At 39.5% G+C, this 26,046-nt stretch overlaps 1 protein-coding gene across 1 annotated transcript in view; it reads left to right on the forward strand.

The window, feature by feature from the left end:
• oca2 (oculocutaneous albinism II) overlaps positions 1 to 19,974 on the forward strand; it is a 40,632-nt gene extending 20,658 nt beyond the window's left edge. Inside the window, exons 15-23 of the mRNA XM_046391902.1 lie at positions 1,845 to 1,992; positions 2,587 to 2,644; positions 2,794 to 2,902; positions 7,118 to 7,245; positions 7,848 to 7,907; positions 8,680 to 8,784; positions 9,773 to 9,866; positions 10,569 to 10,662; positions 18,931 to 19,974. Of these exons, the coding sequence (XP_046247858.1) occupies positions 1,845 to 1,992; positions 2,587 to 2,644; positions 2,794 to 2,902; positions 7,118 to 7,245; positions 7,848 to 7,907; positions 8,680 to 8,784; positions 9,773 to 9,866; positions 10,569 to 10,662; positions 18,931 to 19,018 (884 nt within the window). The 3' untranslated portion in view covers positions 19,019 to 19,974. The remainder of the gene's footprint in view (positions 1 to 1,844; positions 1,993 to 2,586; positions 2,645 to 2,793; positions 2,903 to 7,117; positions 7,246 to 7,847; positions 7,908 to 8,679; positions 8,785 to 9,772; positions 9,867 to 10,568; positions 10,663 to 18,930) is intronic.
• Positions 19,975 to 26,046: the final 6,072 nt, after the last annotated feature.

The raw sequence follows: 26,046 nt of genomic DNA on the forward strand, positions 1-26,046 counted from the left end.
AACATAGAAAAACAAGAAGCAAAACAGAAAATATGAACAATAAAAGTGTAAAAATAAGGACATTATTCTACAATATATATAACTGCATTAGTCATGTTTGACTAATATTTGCCATGAATAATAATTGAAATGTACAATAAAAATATACAATACTGCACAAAATTATTGTATTGTTGAGTCACAATTGCTTAGTTATGTTAGAAATATAAATGTATAAATAAATATGAGGTTACAGCTGCCGAAAGGTTTTATGGTCATGGGTCACAGCCATCGTGGTGGCAGTCATGCTCTTACTGGGCTGAAATGTGAATGGCTCTGGAAGTGACACAAGGGGTTTTGATTATTATTATTATGAAGTGTCTTAACATAAAAATAGCGATACACATAGCTGCTACACATACTACAGCTATTCACCTTCTCGGGTGATGCTGATCTCATGGAAACTTAATTAACTTGGCATTATAGCCTCAGCTCTGTAATTACTGCACATGATGTATGGCGCCCTTTGAACTGAATACTTTCCCTCCTCTGTCTCAGATGATTTCAACAGTATTGCACTCACATTGTCCCAATATTTCTCTGTGGTCATGATGTAATAGATATTATGTTAATCTTCCAATGTTTAGAGCCAGGTTTTAAAAGGATTTAAAGCCCAATTTTGGTTAAAGTAAATGTGGTTGAAAATGATTTTACATAAAGTATTCATGATGACTTGCAAAGTTCAACAACATTTAAGGGATGGAACACTTTTCACCTTTTCACACTTTAAAAGTCAGATGACTCACCCATGTCAGGAAATAAACTTTACTCTGAGTTACTCTAGTTGGCAATAAAAAAAATAGCTTGACTAGAGAGCATCTGTAAAGCAGTGCTGGACTCTATTTTGGCTATAGTTGTACTGCTGTATAAAATATTTGGCTAATCTGTTACACCACAAGACTTTGTATTGACCAGAGGTAAAGTAAAATCATTTAAGAAGAATAGAAAGCACAGTCTTTGTTTAGATTGGATAAAGACTGTGTCCTCCCTCCTAGAATCTCTTTGCTGTAGATCATGTATACGAGACCCTGGGGATGTTGATAATGAACTAAACTAATAAAACAGGGATATTTGTTGAAATTGTCTGCAAATTTTCCCAGAAACACAGTCACCTCTTATCAGCATTACAGTATACCTCCTCCAAGATCACCTTAGCAGGGGATCATTACAACAGAGACCGCCAGGCTCCCATTCAACAAGTGAGGAAGACTGTCAGTTAGGAGCTGTACTGTCACACAGAACCTGAGGAAGGTTGAAGGACGTGTCTGCTGATCACTGTGGCGACCATTCAGTGCAGGCCAGATAGTCCATCTGTAAATCCATCCTGTGGAGTTTCCGCTACTCCCGCCAACCTGTCTCACCTAGGAACGCGTGGAGCTAAATCAACTGCAAAACTCCTGCCATGACTGGTAATTGTGAAGATTAGCTTACAGGGATGTTTTTTCCTGTGCTGGTTAGATCCTATTAAGGTCACCTAGCAACCTTCCTGAAAAAGGATGTCACCTACTGATATCTACACAGGCACCCAGCTCCCTCAGGCTGTGCTTCAGCATTGGCTGCTCCTGAGCTGGTCAATGTGCCCATTGCCTGGCTGCATTAGTCCCTCTATGGGGGCTCAGAGCATATTGACTGAAAAGATCTCTACATCCTCTCAGTCAGCCTCAGCTGTAGAAGCTGTTACCAACCAAATCCCCAACTATAAACATGCTACATACTGCTACTGAGCTGTGATGTGTGAGTCGATGTGTTTAACATGAACTAAACAGATGGTCTCCTCTCCTGCTCTGTTTGTGCTGCTTCTCCAGAGCTCAAGCATGAGATCCTGGTTTGGAAGCAGACGGCCCAGCGCATTAACCCCGCCAGCCGAGAGGAGACAGCTGTGAAATGCCTCCTGATGCAAAAAGTTCTCAACCTGGAAAGTCTGCTCCGCAAGATGATGAAAACCTTCCAAAGGTGAAAAGAAATACATCTGTCATTGTTAAGAATCCTTTATTTACTTCTCACACAGAAGTAAATAGTAACTTCAGTTCAGTTACTTTCTGGAGTAGTACACATGATACATACATATTGAAACGTATTGTGTGAATGAGACAAAGAACTCAGCATTCACCATAATATTGTTAATGACTCTTGGAATCTAACATACAATCACCAGTACAGATTTAGTTGAGTTTATTTTAGATTACTTTATTGTTTAAAACACGACTCTGTACTTCACATTGCAATTAAGAAAAAAAAGCAGTTGAGGAAGGAAAAGTAGAAGGAAGTCCAAAAATGGTTTCTTTTTTTGTCCCTTTGTCCAGCATGTTTTCCGGACACAAGCATAGCAATTAGAGCACAAATATAATGTACCATTGTGTTAAAACAAGTGTTCTCTACAAACACCTAAAAAGAGCGCAGCATTCAGTATGCATTCATACACAGCTATTACATCCACCATTTTCATGATATCACAAATACTTCAAAACATTTAAGAGAGTGATGAGTTTTCTGTTTGTCTGTCAACTCTTAGAAAACATATAATTAAAATGTTGCTCTGTTTGGCAGACAAATTTCCCAAAAGGATAAGAACTGGGAGCAAAACATTCAAGAATTGCAGAAGAAGGTAGGTTTTCATACTTCACCTTCCCCGCACACTGTGTCTGTGGTGCACTGATGTTATCTCAATAATGAAGGTGGCCTAGTCTTAGAAAATTCACTTGAGACAAATGCTGTCAGTCGTATGATAAAAGAACATGTTTTTCTCCTCCACAGCACAGAATAACTGACAAGGTTCTCTTGGTAAAGTGTGTGTCCGTCCTTGGCGTGGTGATTTTCATGTTCTTTGTCAACTCCTTCGTTCCCAGCATTCATCTTGATCTCGGTAAGCACAGCACTATCTCATTATTGCACTGTTTTTACTGGCCCCACTAGGTGGTTATAGCTTCTGTCATGTAATTATGAAACACAGCTTCCTCTGTCCTCGCATTTGAAATGAGCCCAAATAACGGGCTGACTGGTAAATGAAGCCAGCAAATTACATGGATACTGAACTGCATTTAGACCTCCATCACGTTACATCTATTTATGCACTGCTATTTCAAACCTGTGTTAATGTATAATAAACAACAATCTTCACTTTGATACAGTAGTTGTGTTACAAATTGTGTTTAGTCCCTTTTTGAAGAGTTTCATGGCAAAGACAGGTAGCAGAAAATGGTGAGTTATACATAAACAGCAGATGAGCTGTGTAATACCATCACATAGTAAATTTATAAGGCATCCAGGTCCTAACAAAGCCTTTAACACTGGCAATCATATGAGAATGCCACATTTGCATTTTTATAAAAACAATGGCTCAAATGACTATATGTAATGCGAAAAATGAGGTTTTGGTTTTCTGGCCTGCAGCTTAACTGTTTAGGTTTGATCTGTGACTCGCTTATTAGTATAAGGATGTTGATGTTACTCTGCATTTGCTGGATGTTAAAAAAATTCACCATTTCAGCATAGAAGGTGATACTCCCTCATCGCTGTGTTTACAGCTGTAACCGAGTTCCCAAAAATAATGAGTCATTGCAGGTTTAAAGAAATTAAATGTTAGGTCTTATTGTAAAATATTCCATGTACAGAGAACAGCAAGCCTGGAAAAAAAATGAGTTTGGAGTCAATGTCCACATCCATTGATACCATGTTGTAATATATTTACAAACTATGCTTGTAGAAAGTCAACCTTTATGATATCTTTACCATTTGTGATAAACCTCAGTGGTCCATCAGCATCCTGTCCATCAACAAAAAAGTTCATGAGCTCGCTGGTGGTGGTGAGGGGAATTACAGCTACATGTGGTGTTACCATGAGAGTATCCCTGTTAATTTACTGTATGAAGCACACCTGTATGAATGTGATTGGATGGTATGAGTCAGGTGATAGCCAGTCACATGATATAAGTATGACTTTAATGTTCATGGTCTAAATCTGCTTGTGTGCATTTTTTGGGCATGTTAGTAAATGTGAACATGTGCGTGAGGTTGAGGGTTGTATCTTGTCTGTCTGATATTTCTGACTGTGATGTCTCTGATGTGAGCTTGGTAGATGACCTTAACACCATCTCATTAATGCTAACACTGTCCCTATATGAAGATGGCCGACTGCTTACACACCCTGTCATCTCCTCCACCCTTGCTGCCGAGGCCATTCAGTCACTAAACATGCTCAGTTAATTACAGGCGCTGCTCAGGTTGCCACTCTATGACATTTATTAAATGGGAATGACCTCACAGCTTCGTGTTTTCTGTCTCCGTTGAGAAACCGGCGCCTGTCCAAACACGGCTCTCATTAATGCATGCGGGTCACAGTCAGGGTTGACGACTGCAGTCTACTCATTCACACGTGTTTTAAAAATTGAGCTTCATTTAAATTTCATTAACTGCACACAGTAAGATTTAATTTCAGTCTGATTATTGCCTGGTCATTTGATCCCTCTAATGTGTCTGTGGTTATGTGAGTTAGAACTGTGGTTTGGGTGAAACTTTATTGATTGTGCAATGCAGAAATCACAAGAAAGTAGAGGTGAAAATCATTAAAAAATGTTAAAAACAAAGATTGTAAAATGAGACACATAAGACAGAAATCATTAAACATTTGAGGACACTGGAGTTTCAGAGATGTCATTTATTATTTCACTGATTTTCTTTCAATAGAGACTTTAGCCGTTCTTACTTTGGCAAGATTCCAACATTTAAATTGCTGTGAATCTTTAGTCAAGTCTTTGGCAGGTGAAAAGGACGCCCAAAACACCTCAGTTTCTTAGCTAACCATATGCTTATGTCTCAGATAGTCGAGCTGGAGCACAAATCTCTTTTTGGCTTTGGCCTTGTGTTCATTTACTGTGTTCTGTGTACCCCCTGGAAAACTGCGATGAGACATTTTTCACAGCACACTTCCTGTCTAAGACACTGTTGTCTTGTTGTCTTGCACATGATAGATGGGTCTATCATAAACTGCTCAGACTTGCCTAAAAGTTCTTTTTAACTGGGGAGCACTTTATGTTTGCTATCTGCTGCTTGCTCCTGCATGCAGCCTCTGGGAATATCAATTTAGTGAGGAAATCAAACGCGTCAATATCTTCTGCAATCTGTTGTTTAAAAGAATCATCAAACTTAGCAGTTGTTTGTTTCCAATTTGCACACCTTACAATTTAATGTTGCAGACAAGTTTAAGGTGGCTTTTTGTTATTCATTATTTAATTGTCTTTGACAAAAGGATCAATGGTGTCCAATGGCAATGACTAATCACTAAAAAGACTCATCGCTAGAAATCCATGCTTGCTAGATTACAGCACCAAAAAGTACATTTAAATAAAGGATATCAAATATTTGTATTACATTATTACTGTCTTTCAGTGCCACCACTAAAGCATAATGAGGTAACTGAAGTATGTTATGGGCATATTAGTATAGCTTATAGTATAGCAGGAAGGAAGACATGACATAATTCACCAAGACATTCAACAGACATCTGTATAACACAGAAATGTCTCCCTTTTCCTCTAATGAAGACCCACTATGGGGAGAGTGTAGTAGCAGAAGTGATGTTTTCTACCATGCTGACTTTTTGTTGCAGCACCTCTGCTTGTCTCTTCTAAACTCAGCTGGAAAATGTTATCAGAATCTATCACAACAACATGACACTCCACCTCACAGGGTTCCCTCAGGGAACTGTGTAACATAAATGAATTGTAATTCGTAATATATGTGTGTTTTTCTTGCAAACACGAAGGGCTGTTTTGGCTTTGATAGGTGTGGTTACATACAAAGAAAATCTCTTATTAGTTTTTGAAGGCATGTTTTGCATGCATATGATGAACTCTCAGTTCAGCAGATTGTTAATGTGCTGTATGTGAAGGAGGCATCAGCAGGATGTACACTAATATGTGGACTATCCCCCCACTGACATTTCTCTCTGTTTCCTACTTACTGTTCAAATCAAAGTAGACAGACTATGAAAATTTATTGCGATGATGCTGCACTAATCAATATACTCTTTTTTTTTTTGCTTGTCTTACAATTTAAAAAAGGACTCCTTGTATGTGAAAAGGATGACTCTTTTTGAGGAATCTACAGCGAAATATCCCTCAGTACAAAACGTTTTTGTGTTTTTCAGCTCATTGTCTTGGTGTTTTGGTTCACCCTCATTGCTCTCAGCAGCAGTCTTTATGACGCCAAATGGCAGAAAGACAAAGACACCTGCTGGTAAAAGTGGAGCATTTACAGCAGTTTACAGGAATATTGGACACATCTTCACATGAATGTTAATGTTGGTCCGTATCTGCAGGGTATTTACACTAGTTTGGCAATAGTTATGTCCAATCTTCCCTCTGTCAGCTTTTTGTGTCCTTCTGTTGCTCTTCTTTCTTCACTAATTCTCATCAGTTGTGAAATTATTTCCCCAAAGGTCTCGGCCAAGGCAATTACTGGTGCTCACCTGTTTAATCAAATATTCTCCAAGTGGATGCACACTCTTTCTGCTTTCAAAAACACTGACTGGCGCAATGAAATGACATTTCTGTGATAACGAATGCTTCATCAGACACATCAAGACACACCAGATCCTCATAGTTTCCACTTCATGGTCTGTTTATTATAGTGAGCTCATGGGTTGGAAATTCTGTAGCAGACTGAATTCTCACATTTTAAATTTTGTGGTGTTTTCATTTTCACACATATATTTGTTTTAGGTATTTGTTGATCATTGACTTATAGGAGGTAAAAAGGTGACAAAAGGTGGAAATGAAGAAACAGTGATAGCATCAGTAACATTTACTAAAGGTTGCTGTTCTTGTGGAGGCTTGTAATTAAAGACTAATGAACAGAGAGCAGATGTGACTTCATTTTGTCAAATTAATGAACACTTTTCAATCATTTAAAAAATCTCACCTCGATGTGCCATTTGGGATATTCCCTCTTTTTAGAAGTCTGTGAAACTCTGCCACATTGAGCTCAGTGTTTGTTGGAAAAGACCATGAAATAAGTATATGAGAGTGCTTCCTAGCTATAAAGAGAGATGTCAGGTGGTGTTTCTTGCTCTTTCTCTCAGGCTGGATCGCTATCCTGGGTGCACTGTGGCTTTTGGTTCTGGCCGACATCCAGGATTTCGAGATCATCTTGCACCGGGTGGAATGGGCCACATTACTGTTCTTTGCTGGCCTCTTCGTATTGATGGAGGTATTTAACACACATCCCCTGCCTTATGCATCGACAGAAAGCCCATTTGGATTAGTTTTTGAACCTCACACAAAGTAATGGAAACCAAAAACCGATTCCAAAGTAATTATAACTAATAAAAAGTGAGCCGGAATTGGATTAAATGTGGGTTTGGCAGGACTCCTCTCCTACAGCTGTCTTTACAATATACTGAAAACGAGATCAGTGCTTAGATCAATTGACACTAAACTGGACAGTGACAGAAAAACAAGTCAGTGAGCTTACAGTCTGTATTATGTATATCCGTACCTTTGAGCCTCCCTGTGAACGGGTAAAATGAAACTGTATCATCAGCACAATAACTGCTTTGTTGTTTCCCTCTGGTAAGTGTTTGATATATCCTGGCAAAACTATGTGTTGGATTGCATGGTGTCAAAGAGCAGTCCTCATAATGAATAACCATCAGTATGTGAATATTTTGTTGTCAGTATCAATAATGACAAAAAGAACAGATTTGTCTCCATCTACCTAACAGTCACAATAAAAAACAAATAGCTTTTTTTCTCTTGTGTTCCAACTCTGAACTTCTTTTTTTTGTTAATCTTCTGCTCTTTATTTTTCAGGCTTTAGCCCAGCTGCAGCTCATTGACTATATAGGCGAACAGACAGCACTGCTTATAAAAGTGAGTTTTTCCTTTGATTCTCTACCTTAACAGTTATCATGCATTGTGCCATGCAACTGGCATAACTGATAATTGGGCACAGGTGATATGATATTGCATTTCATGCATAATGAATCTTTTGCTCTGCTCTGAATTCAATTATTTTGTTTATGTCTGATTCCTGTCGGCAGTTGAAGGGGTCTGATGTAGCTTTCAGCTATATTCTAGCCTGTGTGCATCATGCAAGCGAAGTGTCTCTTAGCAGAGAATTGCACCAGTAATAGGTACGTCAGATCGCGTTTAGACTGTGGGCCTATATAAGTCCAATAATCACATATGACAGGTGGTGCACAATTCATGGTTTCTGACCTGCTCAGCCTCCCCAAAAAATGGACAAGGTGCTGGGTAAGAATAGCACGGCCTTTCTCTCTTGATTCAAGTAGAGGACAAAGAAACGGAGGAAATATTGCCTCCTTTAACCTGCATTTGTGCTTCAGGGAAGACTATCAAGAGGGTTCAAACAGCGTCATGGTTGCCACATGTGGAGAATTAGCCTCGCTGTGTGAGTACAGCAGAGCTGCGAGATAAAACTTAAAAGACGCACCACCTGTGGGCATGTCACTTGTTTAGACAGCTTCATCCTCTCAAGCTTCACTCCCTAACGAGTGGTTCATTACCATAGAATGAACATAATTGGTGTGTTTGATTTAAATCAGTGACAGGCAGTGACATGCGCATCTGAGTGACAATGAAAGTGTCAGCTATCTGTCGCTCTTATTATCTCCCCTCTCAGGCAGTGCCAGAGGACCAGCGCTTGGCTATAGCCATTATCTTGGTGATGTGGGTCTCCGCTCTGGCCTCTTCTCTCATTGACAATATTCCCTTCACTGCCACTATGGTAAGAAGCTTCTGCGTGATGCTTAGTTTCACACTCCAGTATATCCGTGTGAAATCACACACACAAAAACAAGTCATATTCATGCATGAAATAGTAAAGAAATCTGTACAGATCCAAAATGTATAGACTGAACACACAACTCGTTGCACCTTAAACTGCCAGATTGTTTACCAGTCAGCTAAGATATCCAGGGCTGTTCTTCATATTTTTAGGACCATGTAAGTAAGTAAGTAGTAAGTTTTGCTCTACCTATGAAACTATTTTTATTTTAGAGCACAGCTGATAAGAAAGCATGTCCTGATTGTCATAATAGATTGAGGATGAGAACAGATTTGCTTTCCACATTCAGAGAAGAAAAATGAACTTAGAAATGAATAAATCCAGTGGCAGTAAAAATACAAAGCTATAGGTAGCAGCTGTTAGTTTAGATTAGCAAGACTGAAAACAACTTGCCTGCCAGTTGGTGCTGGTAGCTAACTTGTGTAACAACAGCAAAATCACAAATGAGTGTATTTCTCAAAATGCTTTCCCAAACTGGGGAAAACATATTGATTGATTTAAAGCATGCTCTGTCATTATAGATTGTGAAAGTGATGTGCACACCAGTACTCAGTCATGCAACATCAAGTTACACCAGCAGGAAGCAATGGAAATATTCTCCACTGTGTTGCACATGAAAGCTTTAATGTTTCAATTTTAAACGCATATTCAGTCATGATGTAGGAATTTGAGTAAATTCCTCAGAAAACACATCTGATTTGGCTTATCAACTCCTGTATTGCATGTAAAACCCATTACATACCACACCATGGAGGGCTGTGGGGATATGTGTATGCATTTGTTGGTATTGAAAAGAGTGACACTCTTTACTATGTTTTGGACACCAAACTCAACTGAAAAAAAGGTTCATTTAATCATGCTGATTCTCTACCAGAAAGGTTACGACTAAAAGCAGTGTGTATTTTTCAATCAACCTCTGTACTCACAGATTCCAGTTCTCATCAATCTAAGCCAGGATGCAGATGTGAACCTGCCAGTAAAACCTCTAATCTTTGCCTTGGCCATGGGAGCCTGTCTTGGGGGTAAGCCTCTGTTTCTCTTCATGTAATTAAGTATAAAGTAAAAAAGTATACAACATGGTATGAGATTGATGGCTAGAAACACCTTTCTTGTGGTCACCAGGGACTTCATAGTTTATCCCTGTTTGAAAGGTGTGGATCTTTATTGATGACCCCTGCCAGAAGGAGACATCATATGCTCCAGGTGACAGCCACACTTTGGAGGTTGTGCTGTACTTTTTTGTGAGAGCAATCCAAGGCCCTCAAAGCATGCTTTATTCAGGCTCTATGACGCCCAGCAGCTGGGCCTTCAGCACAGTGCAGCTCCGTGTGAGTGGGAAGGACACAAAGAGAGAGAGAGTTAGAGAGCTGTCATAGTATTTCAGTTTAATCAACTGCACTGTGACAGGTCCATATCGATCGCAGTGTGATGTTGCTGCCACCCAGCTCCATCTCCACACTGACGCCTTTTGAGATGTGAGCAATATGGAATGGCAGGATGGAGACGCAACCTCACTGTCAAAATGTTGCCTCCAGTAGATTAGTAGAAAAACTACACCCAGATTGAAAATACTGCAGAAAAATGTTAAAGATGAAGAATGATTTTTGTTGTATTCATTAACATATGATTATGTGGAGTGCTGAATGAAGAAATGTAACTTTGAATGCTGACCTGATGTAAAAAGTACAAATATAAAAAGCTCAGTTTTCTTTCTGTCTTTTTAGGAAATGGCACATTGATTGGAGCATCAGCCAATGTTGTGTGTGCAGGCATCGCTGAACAACATGGATACGGTTTTTCCTTCATGGAGTTCTTCAGGTAAGCTCTCTCTCTTTTAACAGCAGTTAATAACAACAAACATATCAAGCAATCAGAAGTTATAAAAACTGTCATAACACCAAGTTTTAAACTCTTGGCCCTGAAGTTGTTTTTTTTTAGTTTGTACCTGAGGGAACCCATCAGACTTGTGGTTTGCTATGAATTCTGTACCACAGGCTGTACTTCCTAAAGGGATACTTACATCTCCTCCCATATCCCATTGTATGCTACTGGAGGAGATGCCAACAATGTGTATTTAGTTGGGTGAGAACATTTAGAGAAAACTAACTAACTGACATTTATATCATTTGGCAAGAAACTGCTCTTCTCTTTGAGGGTTGTTGCTGGAAATCTGAGTACAGGCCTTAGATTCCTGCATGTAATCTTAGATGGGGTAAACTACACAGCAGATGTACCCTTCCATTGGTGAAATAACTCCAGGAAACAACCCAGCAGACATGAGTTAATGTTGTCTGGTCTGGGCAGTGATTTCAGTTTATGTCCTCTCCAGTGACACTTCGAGGGCACTCAAACTGTGGCTCAGTAGTCAACAGAACAGTAACGTTTAAACATTTGTGTGACTGACTGACTGACTTAATACTAAGTGAAACACTTCAGAGAGCTTGATTTGAGAACTCTGTGGTTTAAAGAAAACAAACAAACAAAAACAAGTGAAAAATGTCATTAAATTCTGAAGCAGGATGGTAAGTAGGCCTCCTCCCAAGTTGCCACCTGCCCACTAATAATTTTCATAACAGTGATGTAACGGACAGACACAGAAATTTGCTTGCTGGAGAAATAGAAGCGGTCAGTGATGTTGAAAGAAGGATGTGAGCCTGATTAAGCTTAATATGCAATCACTTGGAAATAGCATGTCGTTTGATTTGTGGAACTACTGGGATGTGATGATGAAAAAGGAGCTGAGGCCTTATGGGGCCACATGGGATTTTCTTGTGTAACAGATTGTATTTGAATTGACGACTTGAATGTCTGCAGGTGGGATTTACTCACGCAGCGTTTCACAGCAGCGAACGCTGTCTGTGGCTGTGCCAACACTGTGTAGACTTTCATTACCAAATGTACTTGAAAGAATCACATGGTGTAGATCTGCCGTCTTTTGCACATTTAGATTTTTTTTGTTTATGTTCTTTGGTGTTTCAGCTATGCTAGAAGTACAGCTCTATGGATAGTAATGTTGTTTAGTTTAAAAATCAGAAAAAATGAACTAGTAATCAGTTTATTTATGTTAGAAGAATGGGACCATTTATCAGTCAGTCAACAGCCAACAAAGGACCCACTAGTGTATTTTATGTATTCTCTGTATTCCATACAACATTAATGTATGACTTCAGCTTTCTGTGATCTTTCTCATCCTCCTCAGCTTCGTAAGGGAGGAGTGACAGAGGACAAGTAGTGAGATTGTGACTGCTGTGGGTGAAAGAAAGAATAACAGGAGATGAAAACATTTACATCATTATTATCAGTTTCTTCTTTTTTTCCCCTCACTCTGCTTCAGAGTTCCAGTAAAAATGGAGAAACGTCACCACAGTTAATTATAGCAGTGTGTTGACATATTTGTAATTGCGCTGAAAAGCCTGTAGATTGTTCATTTGCATGGGAGTTTCATTGAAATGGATAAGAACAGTTGCAGCCTGTCAGCTCTCCGTCTCTCATACTGTGGCTGTGTTTACAGTTAGTGGATGGAAGCGTTGCTCTCGGCTGAGGCACTGCCCGTAATTGGCTGTCTGTGGCAAAGGTCACAGCTGTTCAGAGAGACAGGTAAGGAGAAGAGAAGTCTGTCTGCGACTCCAGGCAGCTAGTACTGTATGAGGGGGTTACATACAGAGCTCAGATGAGCCCACAGGGATGTGGGTGCCTTTTGATAGACCATCACAAAGGAAAATGAGTGGCCTCAAATAGCTCAGCAGTTAGTTGTTATGGTCCCTGTTGCTTCCTTCTTGCCTCTAGGCCCGATCATCCTCCTGTTGTCAAACCATTAACATGAGGAACTTGACAAACACACCAACCTACATGAGCTGTATAGTCCAGCTTGGCAGGTATGAGCCATCATCAGCCAATAATTATAATAATAAACTTTAATCATACATCAGCTTTCAGGACAACAAAAACTCAATTTCAGCACTACAATTACAGTAAGTCATTCGGTTTTGTTGTTGAGTTGTATGTTGACAGTTTGTAGTCCAGCAAATAAGAGTGTAGAGAATGAAATACAGTAAAATGAACAATTCAAATAGAAATTGGGCTAACATTAATAAAAGCCTTTTAAAAATATTTGGATGCGTTACTTCAGTGAATGTACCAATACAAGAAAGTACGCTCTTCACTGCATTTTGATCATTGATTGTACAGAAGTTTAATTAGGTGAATATAAAGTATCATTAGCAAAAATCTGCATAAAAAATGCCCTCTGACACACACACTATTATTATTAATAGATAAGTATTAATATTGACCCTCCAGAGGGTCATAAGATAAATCTGAAGGCTCATGAGATGATTCATGGAGGAGAAAAGAAGACAGAACTAATTTATTCCACATATGCCAGTTTTTTAAAAACATTTCCTGTAATCTTTAATATTGCAGACTTTTAAGTGGAGCAGCACTTCAATGAAACCCTGTGAGAAGTTTAGAAGGATTGAAATGTCTCTGATAACAACTCTGGAACGTGACAAGAAGTCCGGTTAGAAAAGTCTGTCAACAACTTATCTTTAACAGGCTGTTTTATAAAATTCTTACTTTTTTTTGTCAAATCTTAATCTGAAAAGTAACCTGTAGCTGTCAACACATTAATTCGCTCTGAAAAATGGCGAAGTAAAATAAGGTATGGTAATACTCATGTACCTGAATCATACTAAAGTAAGTCAATGTACTTAATTACTGTCAACTGCTGATATTTAAAAATGTTATTATACTCTAAATTAATCTTCAACCAGCTGTTCCTGCAGGTTAATAACAGAGCAGAGATTGGCTAACATGAAACCCCTTGTTGACCGAGGTCTACTTCGGCTCCTTGGTGTTGCAGGATGTTTGCCCTCAGCTTTGAAGGACTCAAGCAATCGAAAGCAAATCACCTGAGGCTTATGATCAAAAATTTAATTACCACTCTGAACCACTCTTCAGTTTTTGATTTTTACTTTGACGGGGCTTCTGGGCTGACAATCACTGGCCTCAAACAGGCCCCAAATCAAATGACCTTAAACAAAGTGTGTTTAGAAAGAGAGGACCATTCTGCTTCTCCACACCTCATTCTGGCAGAGTTAATATCCCATTCATACAGCTCTCAGCATCTGCTGAGGAGACCTGTGCTGGGAGCAATGGTCGCCTGCACTAGAGCCAGCATGTGTGTTTCAGGGAAAAAAAAGATTACACGATGACATGAAATATTTGTTATTATAATCATGATATTATAATTCTTGTGTATTTTTGGAGATACAGAGACTAATTTCTGTACCAGCCTACAGCCTGAACACTGCACATCTAAGCATTTTGCAAGTCATACTGCTTATTGAATAGAGTTGGTCAAGCTTTGTCATAGGAAGCAAAGCTGCCTTGTGTCACCCGTAGAGCCTAAGTCAGACAAGTGCGTCCCTCTGCTTTATCTAAAGAAAGTCTTTGAGATTGCATCGGGACTTTCAAACAGCTTCCATCATATGCAATTAAATCACTGTGTGTGCTCACAAGGTATTTTTCCACAAGGTGAACCCTGTTCCTCTCTGTGCTGTTTCGTGGCAAGTTTTTCATCAGCCCCCTGTCCCCTCATGCCGTGTCTGTGATGGGTGAATGGGGACTGCTCAGCAGAAAGAGATTCACACGTGTAGAGGTGACCTGAACTTGTCCGAATATGATAACAGTTTAGAGGTTCCCCACTCCATCCATCTTGACTGGACATTCATTTCACAAAGATAAAAATCTCAGTATTCTCATGTTAATGGTCTATTTAAAGGCCTTGACCTTGTAAAACCATATTTCCCATTTCTACTTGTTATAGACAGATTATAATTTAAATATCAATATATAGAGTATTTTACACTGTTAGGAATATAGGCTGAGCAGCACAGTCCTGTGGAATGGAATGACCTGTATTCTCCCAGTACAGATCAATATATACAGCACTGGGCTGTGGTGACCCTCCATCACACTGCTGAATGCTACATTAACAGCAACGGAGTGTTTTATAGCATTGATTCTGTAGCCTGAGGATGAATGGTGTTCATTCCTGTTCAGGTCTAATAATCAGAGTCTGTACAACAACAGAAAACAGCTCAGCTTCTCACACGGTTGGAGTACATTGTGTCATTCTAGAGATTATTTGTATAGTCAACCTTCAAGAACATGCTACGCGACAGCGGGTGAAAAATCTTGTTCAAGGCAACCAAGACAAGTACATGAGTAAGAACGTGGTATGGTCTTTCCCCAGTGTGTGGGAGCAGGGAATGGATACTGTCAAAGTGTAGGCTAAAGTTAGCAACTATGCCATTTCCTCTCCAGAGAGCCAAACAGGCTGGCTCATCTTAAAAAACACTTTCTTGTCACATTAAAAGTGAAAAATACTGTTTGAAAATGAAGCCAACAAAGCATAAACATATCCCCAGTCTTGCTGGTCTAAAGATGTACGATCATTTTTTGGAGCTTTGCGTCATTATTCACCCCCTGTTAAACCTCTGATGTGTAAATAAACAGGATAATCAGCCTGACCTTTGTGAGTCAGTTCAGCTGGCTACTCAGAGTTTGACTCTGTTACAATTAATATGCACCACCACACTATATTGAAATCATTATTAATGAGCTTAAGTGCTTGACTAGCCTCATTAATCCTTAGTTCAAGTACTACTTTGACATTTCCACATGCATATTATATGGAAACTGCATAATTTTATTCATCCAAATGAAGAAATGGTTGTAGCAATAAAGAGTAATACACTGACACACAATTATCATATATTCACACACACACACACACACACAAGAAACATTTACTGTTTAAGATCCTCTGGACATTTTGAATCTGGAATCTTTTTACAAGCTTCTTCAGTGCAAAAGTCAGATATGTGGGACATTCTAAACGATCATCTTAAAATGGAGATTTAAAATAGCTTCTGATTCAGAGGACCTCATGTATGAGAGATAAAATACAAGATAATATGATCATTGTCTTTTGATATAGATCTTTTCTTGTATTACCTGTATTTTTTGTGTCTTTAGAAAAACATTTACTAAATGCTGAAACAAATTTTTTCTCTTGTCCAGATATTCGACTTTTCCCAGCTTTTAAAAATACCTTAAATTACAAACACATCTAGTATGGCCTTGATCAGCCATGTGGGATTTTTTTTTTAAATTAAAGTTCAAAATATTTAACTCTTAAGCAGTCTTAAAGAAACTTGGTACACACATTCCCTGAGGGTAATATAGTGTTGCCAATTGTGGAAACATTTCTCATACCAAACTATCAATTTGCACATAGCATAAGCACAATGAAATACATATTTACATATTGTTGCTATTGTTGATGTTGGTGTGAGTCACTATGAATCACATTATCCAATTGCTTTTGATAGCACAGAGACATCAGGCACCACATACCACATAGTGTTGTTAAACAGGTGAGTGACGTTACGTTGTGGCCAATGTGTATGTAAATACTGTTCACTCAAGACTGTTCTGATGTGGTGTAGCCTGTTCTGAACTGTAGCAGAGCAGTGTCACGTTTCGTTAGGAAGGCCTACTAAAACAGTGATTTTATTGCAGTCATCACTGGTGATATTCACCCATGGGCAAAAAAAACATAAATTGGTGCCTAAAGATTCATGTCCACATTTGTGGTTTTAGTATCCAAAGTGTGATTCACAGCTTTATAGCTTTACAGCTTTTTTTATCTATCTGTCAGATTTCAGTAGAAAGCATCTCATGTCTTTATTAGGCCTAAACCACCACATTAATACAGATTTGACATTCACAACTCAATTTTATTTTGCATGCATATTTTAAAGATTGAAAGACAAGTTCATACGGGAAAGTTAAAAACTAAAACAAGAAAGTCATGGGCACCTGTGACTCAGGGCTCATCAGATACTGCACATCAGTGCTAACTGAACCGAACTCTCAGGCCTCTGAGAAGGAATCCTGCTGGGTAAACAGAAAATACACGCAGCAAACAGACATCTAACCTTTTCCCTCTCTCTGAAAACTAGGCTTGCACAGTTAACCTTGCCATTTCACATAACTGTCTCTGAAGCCCTGTCTGAGCTGAGCGTATGTGACAGCAGCTACTGCAGTGAAAGACACATCAGTGTATTGCACTGAAAAAACTAAAGGAACGTCTGCTGCTGCTAAAACCACATTTAGACTAAGTAGAATCCAAAGCTGTGTTTATGTTTAATGATGGTTAGTAACCAAACATGCACCTCATTATTGTTATCATGCTTCATTATCCTAACAGTTAACAATGCATTAGAAATAACTTGCTCTTTTCGCTTTGCTGTTAATCTCGATAGGAAGATGAGCACAGTTAATAAAGATTTATGTGACCCTCCATCAGTGTGAGGTATGGCAACTGTAGGTTTATGGTTATTTTCTGGTTTATTTGGTCCTGACTTATCTGTTGAGTCTATCACTGACTCACACACTCACACTGCACCATCTGCTCAGAATGATATTTTAACGATATGGATCTCTTAATTTTTTAGTGAGAGAGTGCTATATTTGTAATTACTTTTTTCCCACTTTGGGATTAATCTCTATCCCACTACATATACATGTAGTTTCTTCTCTCTTTTTTGTCCTCCAAAAGTCAGAGACTGGGGGCCAACAGATCTCTGGCCGTCAGAGCAGCCATGTGTCCATATAGGACATGGTAGGCATCCAAATGACAAACCATCTGCAGTTCTGCAGTCGTCTAAGGACACGTTGCAAATTTCTGATACTAACTGAGACTGGATCAACTGCACGCAGCCTGACCTGTGACACAGTTTTATATTGTTACTGCTGCTTTTGTGGCAGTGATCACTGCTCTTGCATGAACTAAATTTCAGTTAGTGCAACGTGAGTACGCTTTGCAAATGCCAGACAGTGTCACAGTTTCCTGAGGCCTCACAGCAAACTTCAGTCTTTCACAGGTGCCCGAGTTTGGATGAGTCTGTTGTTTGTGTGCACTCCAAGGCTTTTTAGAATTCTTTTGTCAAGCATGACGTGATTTCATTTGGCAAGTTATATGCAAGCTCTTTCTAACATCTCATTAGGCCTGTCTTGGAGCAGCAGATAGTGAGCAGGAAGACAAACCTTCGCTGGTGGGCTGTGGTGTCCTTGAGCAAGACACTGAATTTGTACCAGCTCCATCAGGGCTGTGCAAGAAGAGAGTCGCCCCATGTTAATGTCAGGATAAGAATCAGTTTTACTGGCAAAGAAAGTTTTCACATATGAGGAACTTGTGTGTCTGTGGCTATCAAAGTTCAAAATAGCTATTGAGAGCTGCATGGACTTGTTACTTAGGAGGGTTCAGGAGACATGGATGAATATGCAGGAGTATTTAATGAAGCTCGACTGAGCAGGATAGGCTTAAGCATTACAAGTGAGAACACTGCACTGTGCGCCAGACCTATTCTGAAGGTTATTTCCTGAACGAGGAGTATTTAACCCTTACCACACCCACAAGGCTTACAAAGTGGAGTCATCTTGTCAATCTGTTGAGTCTTAAGCAAAGCACAGCATATTTTCAACCTTTGCCTCAGCTGTGCTTCATCAAGGAAGCTACACTGACCTGTCAGACTACACTCACCTGCCACATTACTTGTGGCCTAAAGAAGGAAAATTCTTTTACGCAAAAGTTTAATAAAACATTTGAAATGAAATAGGAGGTTTCTTCAAAGAGCAGTATATGAAGACACATTTTCTCTAAAATTACCATTTATTTCCCACTAATTGTGATTTGCTTCTTGTCTCTTGACCTCACACCCACAAAATTAGCTTCTGAAAAAGACAAAAGAAACCTGTTTATAAATGTCAGGTCAGCTGCATGCAGACAGCTAATTGATTCAACACTGAGTGCTACTCCACTTGTTTGTTCTGGACAGACTCTGCCCAGAATGAATTATCTAGTGAACAGTATAAAAGGCTTTTTTGCACCCCAAATGAAATTTAAGTGAACTCTTATGAGGAGGCTGGGGCTTCTTACATACAGTATATATGATAGTCAGTAAGAATAAAATGTTAATTCATAGCATGACTCTATTGTTTCCTTGCTTCTTACAGGTTAGGATTCCCCATGATGATAATGACGTGTATGATCGGCATGTGCTACCTGCTGGCTACCCACATCGGGCTGGGATGGAACATGTAATCCACAGCTGCCGTACAGAGCCAAAGAGACTGTGTGTGTGAGTGTGAGCACTCCAAGCATTCAGCTAGCTGTAATGTGACATGTAAGCTGACTGACTGGTCAAATTACAAACATTATATGAAGCACAGCAGCCATATTTTGAATAATGTCTTTGACTAAAGAGCAGAACAGCAGGGACCAGAATTACAGGAGTTTTGACCATAATGTTAAACCCTGTTGAGTTTTTATCAACTTTGTCAAAAACTTGAACCTTTTCGTCCTCAGTAAAGAGTCAATCCAAGGGAAGGAAATGTGTCTTTACTGGAAAAAATTGTCCCGTTCCATAATGCTGTACATGGTGCTACTGCCTCGAATTGGTGCAGCTGGTGTATGTGATTCCAGCTATGGCCTCTCATTGTTTACAAAAAGGCCACTCTAGACATGTATCACCGATCTGCCTTTAGAGACATTTAGGACACTGATCAATTTGTTTTAGGCCAACATTCCACCCACACTTTTCCAAACTCCAACTGGTGATATTTTAAAGGAACCACAACACCCAGTGAAAGGGATTTTATAATGGTTAATACCTAATACTATATTTTTCAGTTCCCGGAATCTCAGCGCCTCATGAATGAATCTGAAAGACAAATACAGCATCAATTAAACTGGGGAACAGCAGAATGATTAACTAAAACAGATTTAGACTGTTATCTAAACACTGAATCCCATCTATTGTACTGTGTACACAATGATCTCATGTAAACCCAAATGATTTAGTTCAACTAACCATATTTAATGTAGAAAATGTTTAATCATGTAAATGCTCTTATGTGGAATGGACAACAACTCCTGACCTTGTCCAGCTGAGCCCACCACATGTATTTATTGTACAGCCTGACAGCTTGAACGTCACTTATCTTTCATTGTTTAGACCTTCAGATCTTTCAGAGAGGGATCGCCATGAACAATAAAGGTTGTGATGTTTCTTGTTTACATTTGGCATACGCTGACTTTGTTATTCTTTGGTACGACGTTCTAACAAAATACCCTTTATAAAGGTATTTATATGTTGTAAAGGATTATATGTTTATTGAGATTATTGGTGGTTTATAAATCTACTACTGCTTTACAGATCAATTCTAAGCCTTTTATAAGAATCTTGTCTGAGATGGAAAAAAACTCATCTGGCTGGTGAGTCCTTAAAGGATAAGTTCACCTTTTTTTCAAGTCTGGGTACAATGTTCACATATATACTTTTAAATTGTCTATAATTGATATTTTCTATCATAACAATGAATTAAATGACAATGGGATAGGGGTTGCTCTTACTGATGAACCTACCAAGACTCATCACCTGAATCTGCACCTCCCCTAGGCTTGAACTTTATAATCAATTTCAGCCACAGCTTACCTGTCCGGCCCACAACACAAAACCCCACTGTACTCTACTTGCTCAGCACCAAACACAGACAGACACAGTTAGAGACTAGCAGATGAATAAAATGAAGCATTTAGCAGCCTAAGTCAGATATTTCCCCCAGGAGCTGGTAGAGACCAAAACAGAGCTAAAAGAGACTTATAATTATCAGGTCACGACACAAACTGGACTGCATATTAGTGATATTGATAATGATCCTCCATAACTGCTTGATGTGTAAATACACAACTGTTTAAGAACAAATTTCCCATACTGATGTAAAATGATAACAGTGTTGCGTTCAGTAGTGTAGCAATGGTAATCACCAAGGGAGGTTTATATTGATAAGAAAAGGGGACCAAACACTGATACTCACAGCAATTGGAGAAAACAACAATAAAAGGTTACCGTCCTGCTGCTCTGCATCTTTTTTTCCAAAAAATCAGAGGTTAAATCGTTGGTCTTCCTGCCGACGGTAAACAACCAAACCTCTAAAAGACAGCAGGAAAGGGATAAACCCAACATGAAGGAAGTTGTTAAACATCTATACCGCTTTTCTATACCGCTTATCCGTCAGGGTCGCGGGGAGCTGGAGCCTATCCCAGCTGACTACGGGCGAGAGGCGGGGTACACCCTGGACTGATCGCCAGTCAATCGCAGGGCTGACACACAAAGACAGACAACCACACACTCCCACACTCACACCTAGGGGCAATATAGAGTAGCCAATGCACCTAATGTGCATGTTTTTGGGATTGCGGGTGGAAGCCGGAGAACCCGGAGAAAACCCACGCAGGCACAGGGAGAACATGCAAACTCCACACACACAGAAGGGCCCAGAACATTAAAAACACATCTAAAAACTATTAGTAAATGTTTTACTAAAATGAATAAATGCATTAGTTATACTTTATAAGTGCTGTATAAATGGAACCTTTTCAGAAAGAGGTACCAATATATTTTTACTCAGGGGGTCATTTAGATTTCCACCCTGTGATAAGATAAAAAGCTGCTGTATCTTGCCTGTACTTTGATGATGTACTTTGCCTGTACTATGACTTTGTCATAATTGTTCTGTCCACCTACACTTTCCCTCTCTAGCTCTGGGAGATCTCTCTTCATCTCTTCATCTTAAAAATGTCAAAACTCACTAAATGTAAAGTAGAGGACACAGAGGTTGGTGGATACTCAACAAAAATAAATTACTACGCTAAAAGAACTCTTATCGATGGTACAGTAGCTATAGTACAGAAACAGAGAGGCTTTCTTTGTTGAGCTAAAAATTATTCTGGTACTTCACAGTGTTTCCTCTGAAGTAGTCCCGCTGCCACAACCACAGCTCCACTGTTACTGTGTTTATTGGCAGCGACTGAGAGTAAAACTGACTCTTCATGTTCCTTTAATGAGTCAGACTGCAGGCCTACTAAAACCTAGCTACACAGATCGATGCGTGCCGCTGCTGTACAAGTGGTGTCTCATATTAAAACTCCCAGGGGACCACAACAGCTTTAAGTGTGGAAAACACCTGTTTGTTACAGTCATTGGGAATCCATTTGTGTTGTCCACTTTATTGCCATTACAGAGCTGAGCTTGTTAATTAGCATCTAATTAAATAAAGACACCTCCACCCTCTTACAAGTCTACATGGTTATACATCTTTAACATGCTTAATGTGTTTCAGGATTTAGACTAATTTAAGGCTAGAGGCTCAATCCCTAATTTTTGTTTTGTTGCACTACAATAAGCCCCATACAGTCAAAAGACAACCTCATTTGTTATATAGGTCTGAAAACTTAACTACCAAGAGACAATTCAGATTATACTTCACATTTCGACTAATTAGTGAAAGACTTTTTAAATTTAAAAGCTAAACTTCATCCTTTCTATTCTAGTATGTCAGTTGAATAGTTGCGCCATGTTGTGCACATGAGAGCACATTGATTGTTGACAGGAAAACCACTTAATGCATGATTCATCCATCCATCCATTTTCTATACCGCTTATCCGTCAGGGTCGCGGGGGAGCTGGAGCCTATCCCAGCTGACTACGGGCGAGAGGCGGGGTACACCCTGGACTGGTTGCCAGCCAATCGCAGGGCCAACACACAAAGACAGACAACCACACACTCTCACACTCACACCTAGGGGCAATTTAGAGTAGCCAATTAACCTAATGTGCATGTTTTTGGTATTGTGGGAGGAAGCCGGAGAACCCGGAGAAAACCCACGCAGGCACAGGGAGAACATGCAAACTCCACAATCACAGAAGGGCCCAGACCGTAATGCATGATTCAATCCTGGCAAATTTTGTTTGTAGAGTGACAGAGCAGAGAGTCAGGGAAAGACATGCTGAACCCTGGCTGCTGCTGAAGACACGGAACATGAGCTACCTACATGCTCCTTCATATTTAATATTTATAACTTATAGAACCTTCTCAAAATTAACAAGGTTGTATTTGTACTAATGATGCAAATCATGGGCTCTCACTGCATCCACTTTCCCTCATTCTACATGGACCATCTCTACTTACTTTATGTCTTTGGTAGGAACCAACGGGGCTAAGTATTGAGAGATGGACTATCACAATGTTGGTTTTGGTTTGGTTTTCCTAGTTTATTGACAGTAAGAAAAGAGCAGAATAAGACCAGCCTTGTTCTTAAAGAAGTAGATGAGTCTTCCACACATTGCTCAACAGACCATTTAAATTATTTTTGAAGCTGGATCTCTTCCTGTCTGATGGATTTTTTTTTCTGGATGCCTGTTGAGCTTTTGGTAGTACATGGTAAGCTCTTTTCCTTCAGCCAATATCTGTTTTTTTGCTGTTCTTGTTTCAGATCATTGAGAATGTTTTTTGTCTATGGAACTCACATATCATGCAGTTGCAGAGTCTTGTTATACTGACAGTCTCTGCACTCATGCTTGCAAAATACAAAGCGAGGTGGCTCCTGCTGAACAATTTTTGCCTTGTTTGCTTTGCTCTTTTGCATAACTGCTGACATTTTGTTGGAGCTGGAGCTAATCCAGCAGTTTTGTGAGCCACTTATCTGTGGCTCAGTGTGGCCATTCTCAGCGAGAGTTGGGAGCATATTTATTGTGGGCACTGACCCAGACACCTCCCTAAAGACTCTCCACTGAATATTCAATCTTTGTTCCCAGGAATCAACAAAGACTCAAATCAATAACAATCACCATGGTATTCAATTTTGAAGTCAGAGAAGTCAGTGGCTTCATGACTTTATCGCCACCGGGAACTGAGTGTGGTTTCTCCTGTTTTTCTTTCTGAAAGGATGTCACGTGTTTTATACTGAGAGCAATAAGAGCTCAGACATGAAAGTCATTACAGATTCTGTGATTATATACAATACAAAAAGGGATGGAATGTTTTTGCACATCTTGCATCATCCATTAAATCATTAATCATGTCAATAATGTCAGTCATTATCGAGGAAAAAGGGTGCAGTGAGATGACAAAATTTAAAGAGTGTCAGTTAAACCTTAAACAAGGGAAACTGTGAAAACATAATATGAAAATGAAATGTAATATGATCTTTATTTCAGAGCTGATAGTCTTTTCCTTATTCAACAATGATCCCCAAAGGAGATATATGACTTGAAACATTTGAAAACAGAAACTAAGCAAGTGTGCACCTTTGACATTGATATGCTGAACCTGTTAGTAAACAGGTACCTATTTACACATTTTTGGCCTCCAGCAGTTCCTGAGGGAAATATCGGTCTCTTTAGATGTTAAATGCTCCGTGTTTAGCTGCATAGTGTCACATCTAGTCCTGCGGATGTGCGATCTGTTAGCTGCTGAACGACAGTCCATTGTTACCATGGCAGTAACACGTTTTCTTCTTCAGCACATGAAGTTACAGTCAGGCTGGATATTTAGTCTGCCAGTAGCCACACTAAAAGTAATTTCCCTGTAGTTATGAAAGTGCAGCATATCAACTGCATCATGTCACACATGTAAGAAAACACCCAACAACACCATAAAGAACATAACAGTTACTGGTTATTGTTAGTATTCACTGCTGTCAAGGTTTGGCCATGCTTTCTCTGCCCTTTTTGGTTGAGTATGTCACTATCCACTTTAGCAATATATCTACTTAGCCTTGTGGAAGAGTCTGGTTAGGAAAGGGACTGTCAGAGTGCACGTGGGTAGACAGGTATGCAGGTAGATACTCAGGTGGGCCATGTGGGACATGGGACTTTTTAGGTTTTTTTTTGTCAGAGCATTTAATTTATTGATTGCTGTCAAAAGCAAAAAATGCTTCTAAACCACATAAACAACCTTACATTTGATTAACAGAATATAATAAGATGATAATGACACAAAGACTAGGACAAGTGCGGGTAATCATGTCAGTTGTGTCTTTTTATTGCTGACCATGCTGCGTTTTGGTCACTTGTGACACCATTGTTTCTCCGACCACATTAAATTAATTAATTTCACCAGTTCAATGAGAATTGATTCGATTTCCTCTAAGAAGTCTCCTATATCCATGGTTAATGCTCTTATTCATCAAGAGGAGATTAAATGTGTTCTACCCTCTGTAATTAAGGACTGGAGTGAGGGAGCTTAAGAGGATTCGTTATAAAGGCTATTTTAAAAAAGCCTGTTTCCTCCTGTTACAAGACAATATAGACTAAAATAAACATTTTCTTCTTTGATCACCCAAACATTGAGAACTGACCTCAAAGATGGTCTTCCTTTGTAATTAGTATGAGAAGGAAAATGATACAGAGAATTATTAAATATCACATGGAAGAAACATTTGCATGTGCAACGTTGTTGTTAGATTAACATTTGCAGTTGATTAATAGGTTGTAACTGCAGTAGCAATGACAAATATGATATTTTATGGTATCAAAAACACAAGTAAGCTGAATTAAAGAAGGAGAGAGAACAAATAAATTATTTTGTAGTGCATGGATGATAGAAAACTTTAAGCTGTACTTAGTAGGTGGAGCTGTCACAGTGATTCATCATGCTGCTGTAAGGACTGTGACTGTAAATAGTCAGTACAGGACAAGACATAATGTATTAGTTATACTATTTGCTGATCTTCAGCAGAGCATATTGCAGGTAGAGAATTTTTCTGTTGCACAGTGCTTTGGGGTTTGTAGGATTACTGCATAAGACCACATAAATCTGAAGATAGATTCAGCTGTTTTCAGAACAAACGTAGCCTGTGTGTGAGTACAGTCTCACTAGCTGCTCTGTGAGGCTGTAGTCAGGAACAGCTGTGCTTCAAATTCAATTTTTTGCATTAGCATGGTAACATGGGCGGTACGGTGGTGCAGTGGTTAGCACTGTCGCCTCATAGCAAGAGGGTTCCAGGTTCGAATCCTGGTCTGGGCTCTTCTATGTGAAGTTTGCATGTTCTCCCTGTGCCTGCGTGGGTTTTCTCCGGGTACTCCGGCTTCCTCCCACAATATCAAAAACATGCACATTAGGTGCATTGGCTACTCTATATTGCCCCTAGGTGTGAGTGTGAGAGTGTGTGGTTGTCTGTCTTTGTGTGTTGGCCCTGTGATTGACTGGCGACCAGTCCAGGGTGAACCCCGCCTCTCCCCCGTAGTCAGCTGGGATAGGCTCCAGCTGCCCCGCAACCCTGACGGA

The sequence above is a fragment of the Scatophagus argus genome, chromosome 6 (genome assembly GCF_020382885.2).
Source record: "Scatophagus argus isolate fScaArg1 chromosome 6, fScaArg1.pri, whole genome shotgun sequence".
Classification (NCBI taxonomy): domain Eukaryota; kingdom Metazoa; phylum Chordata; class Actinopteri; family Scatophagidae; genus Scatophagus; species Scatophagus argus.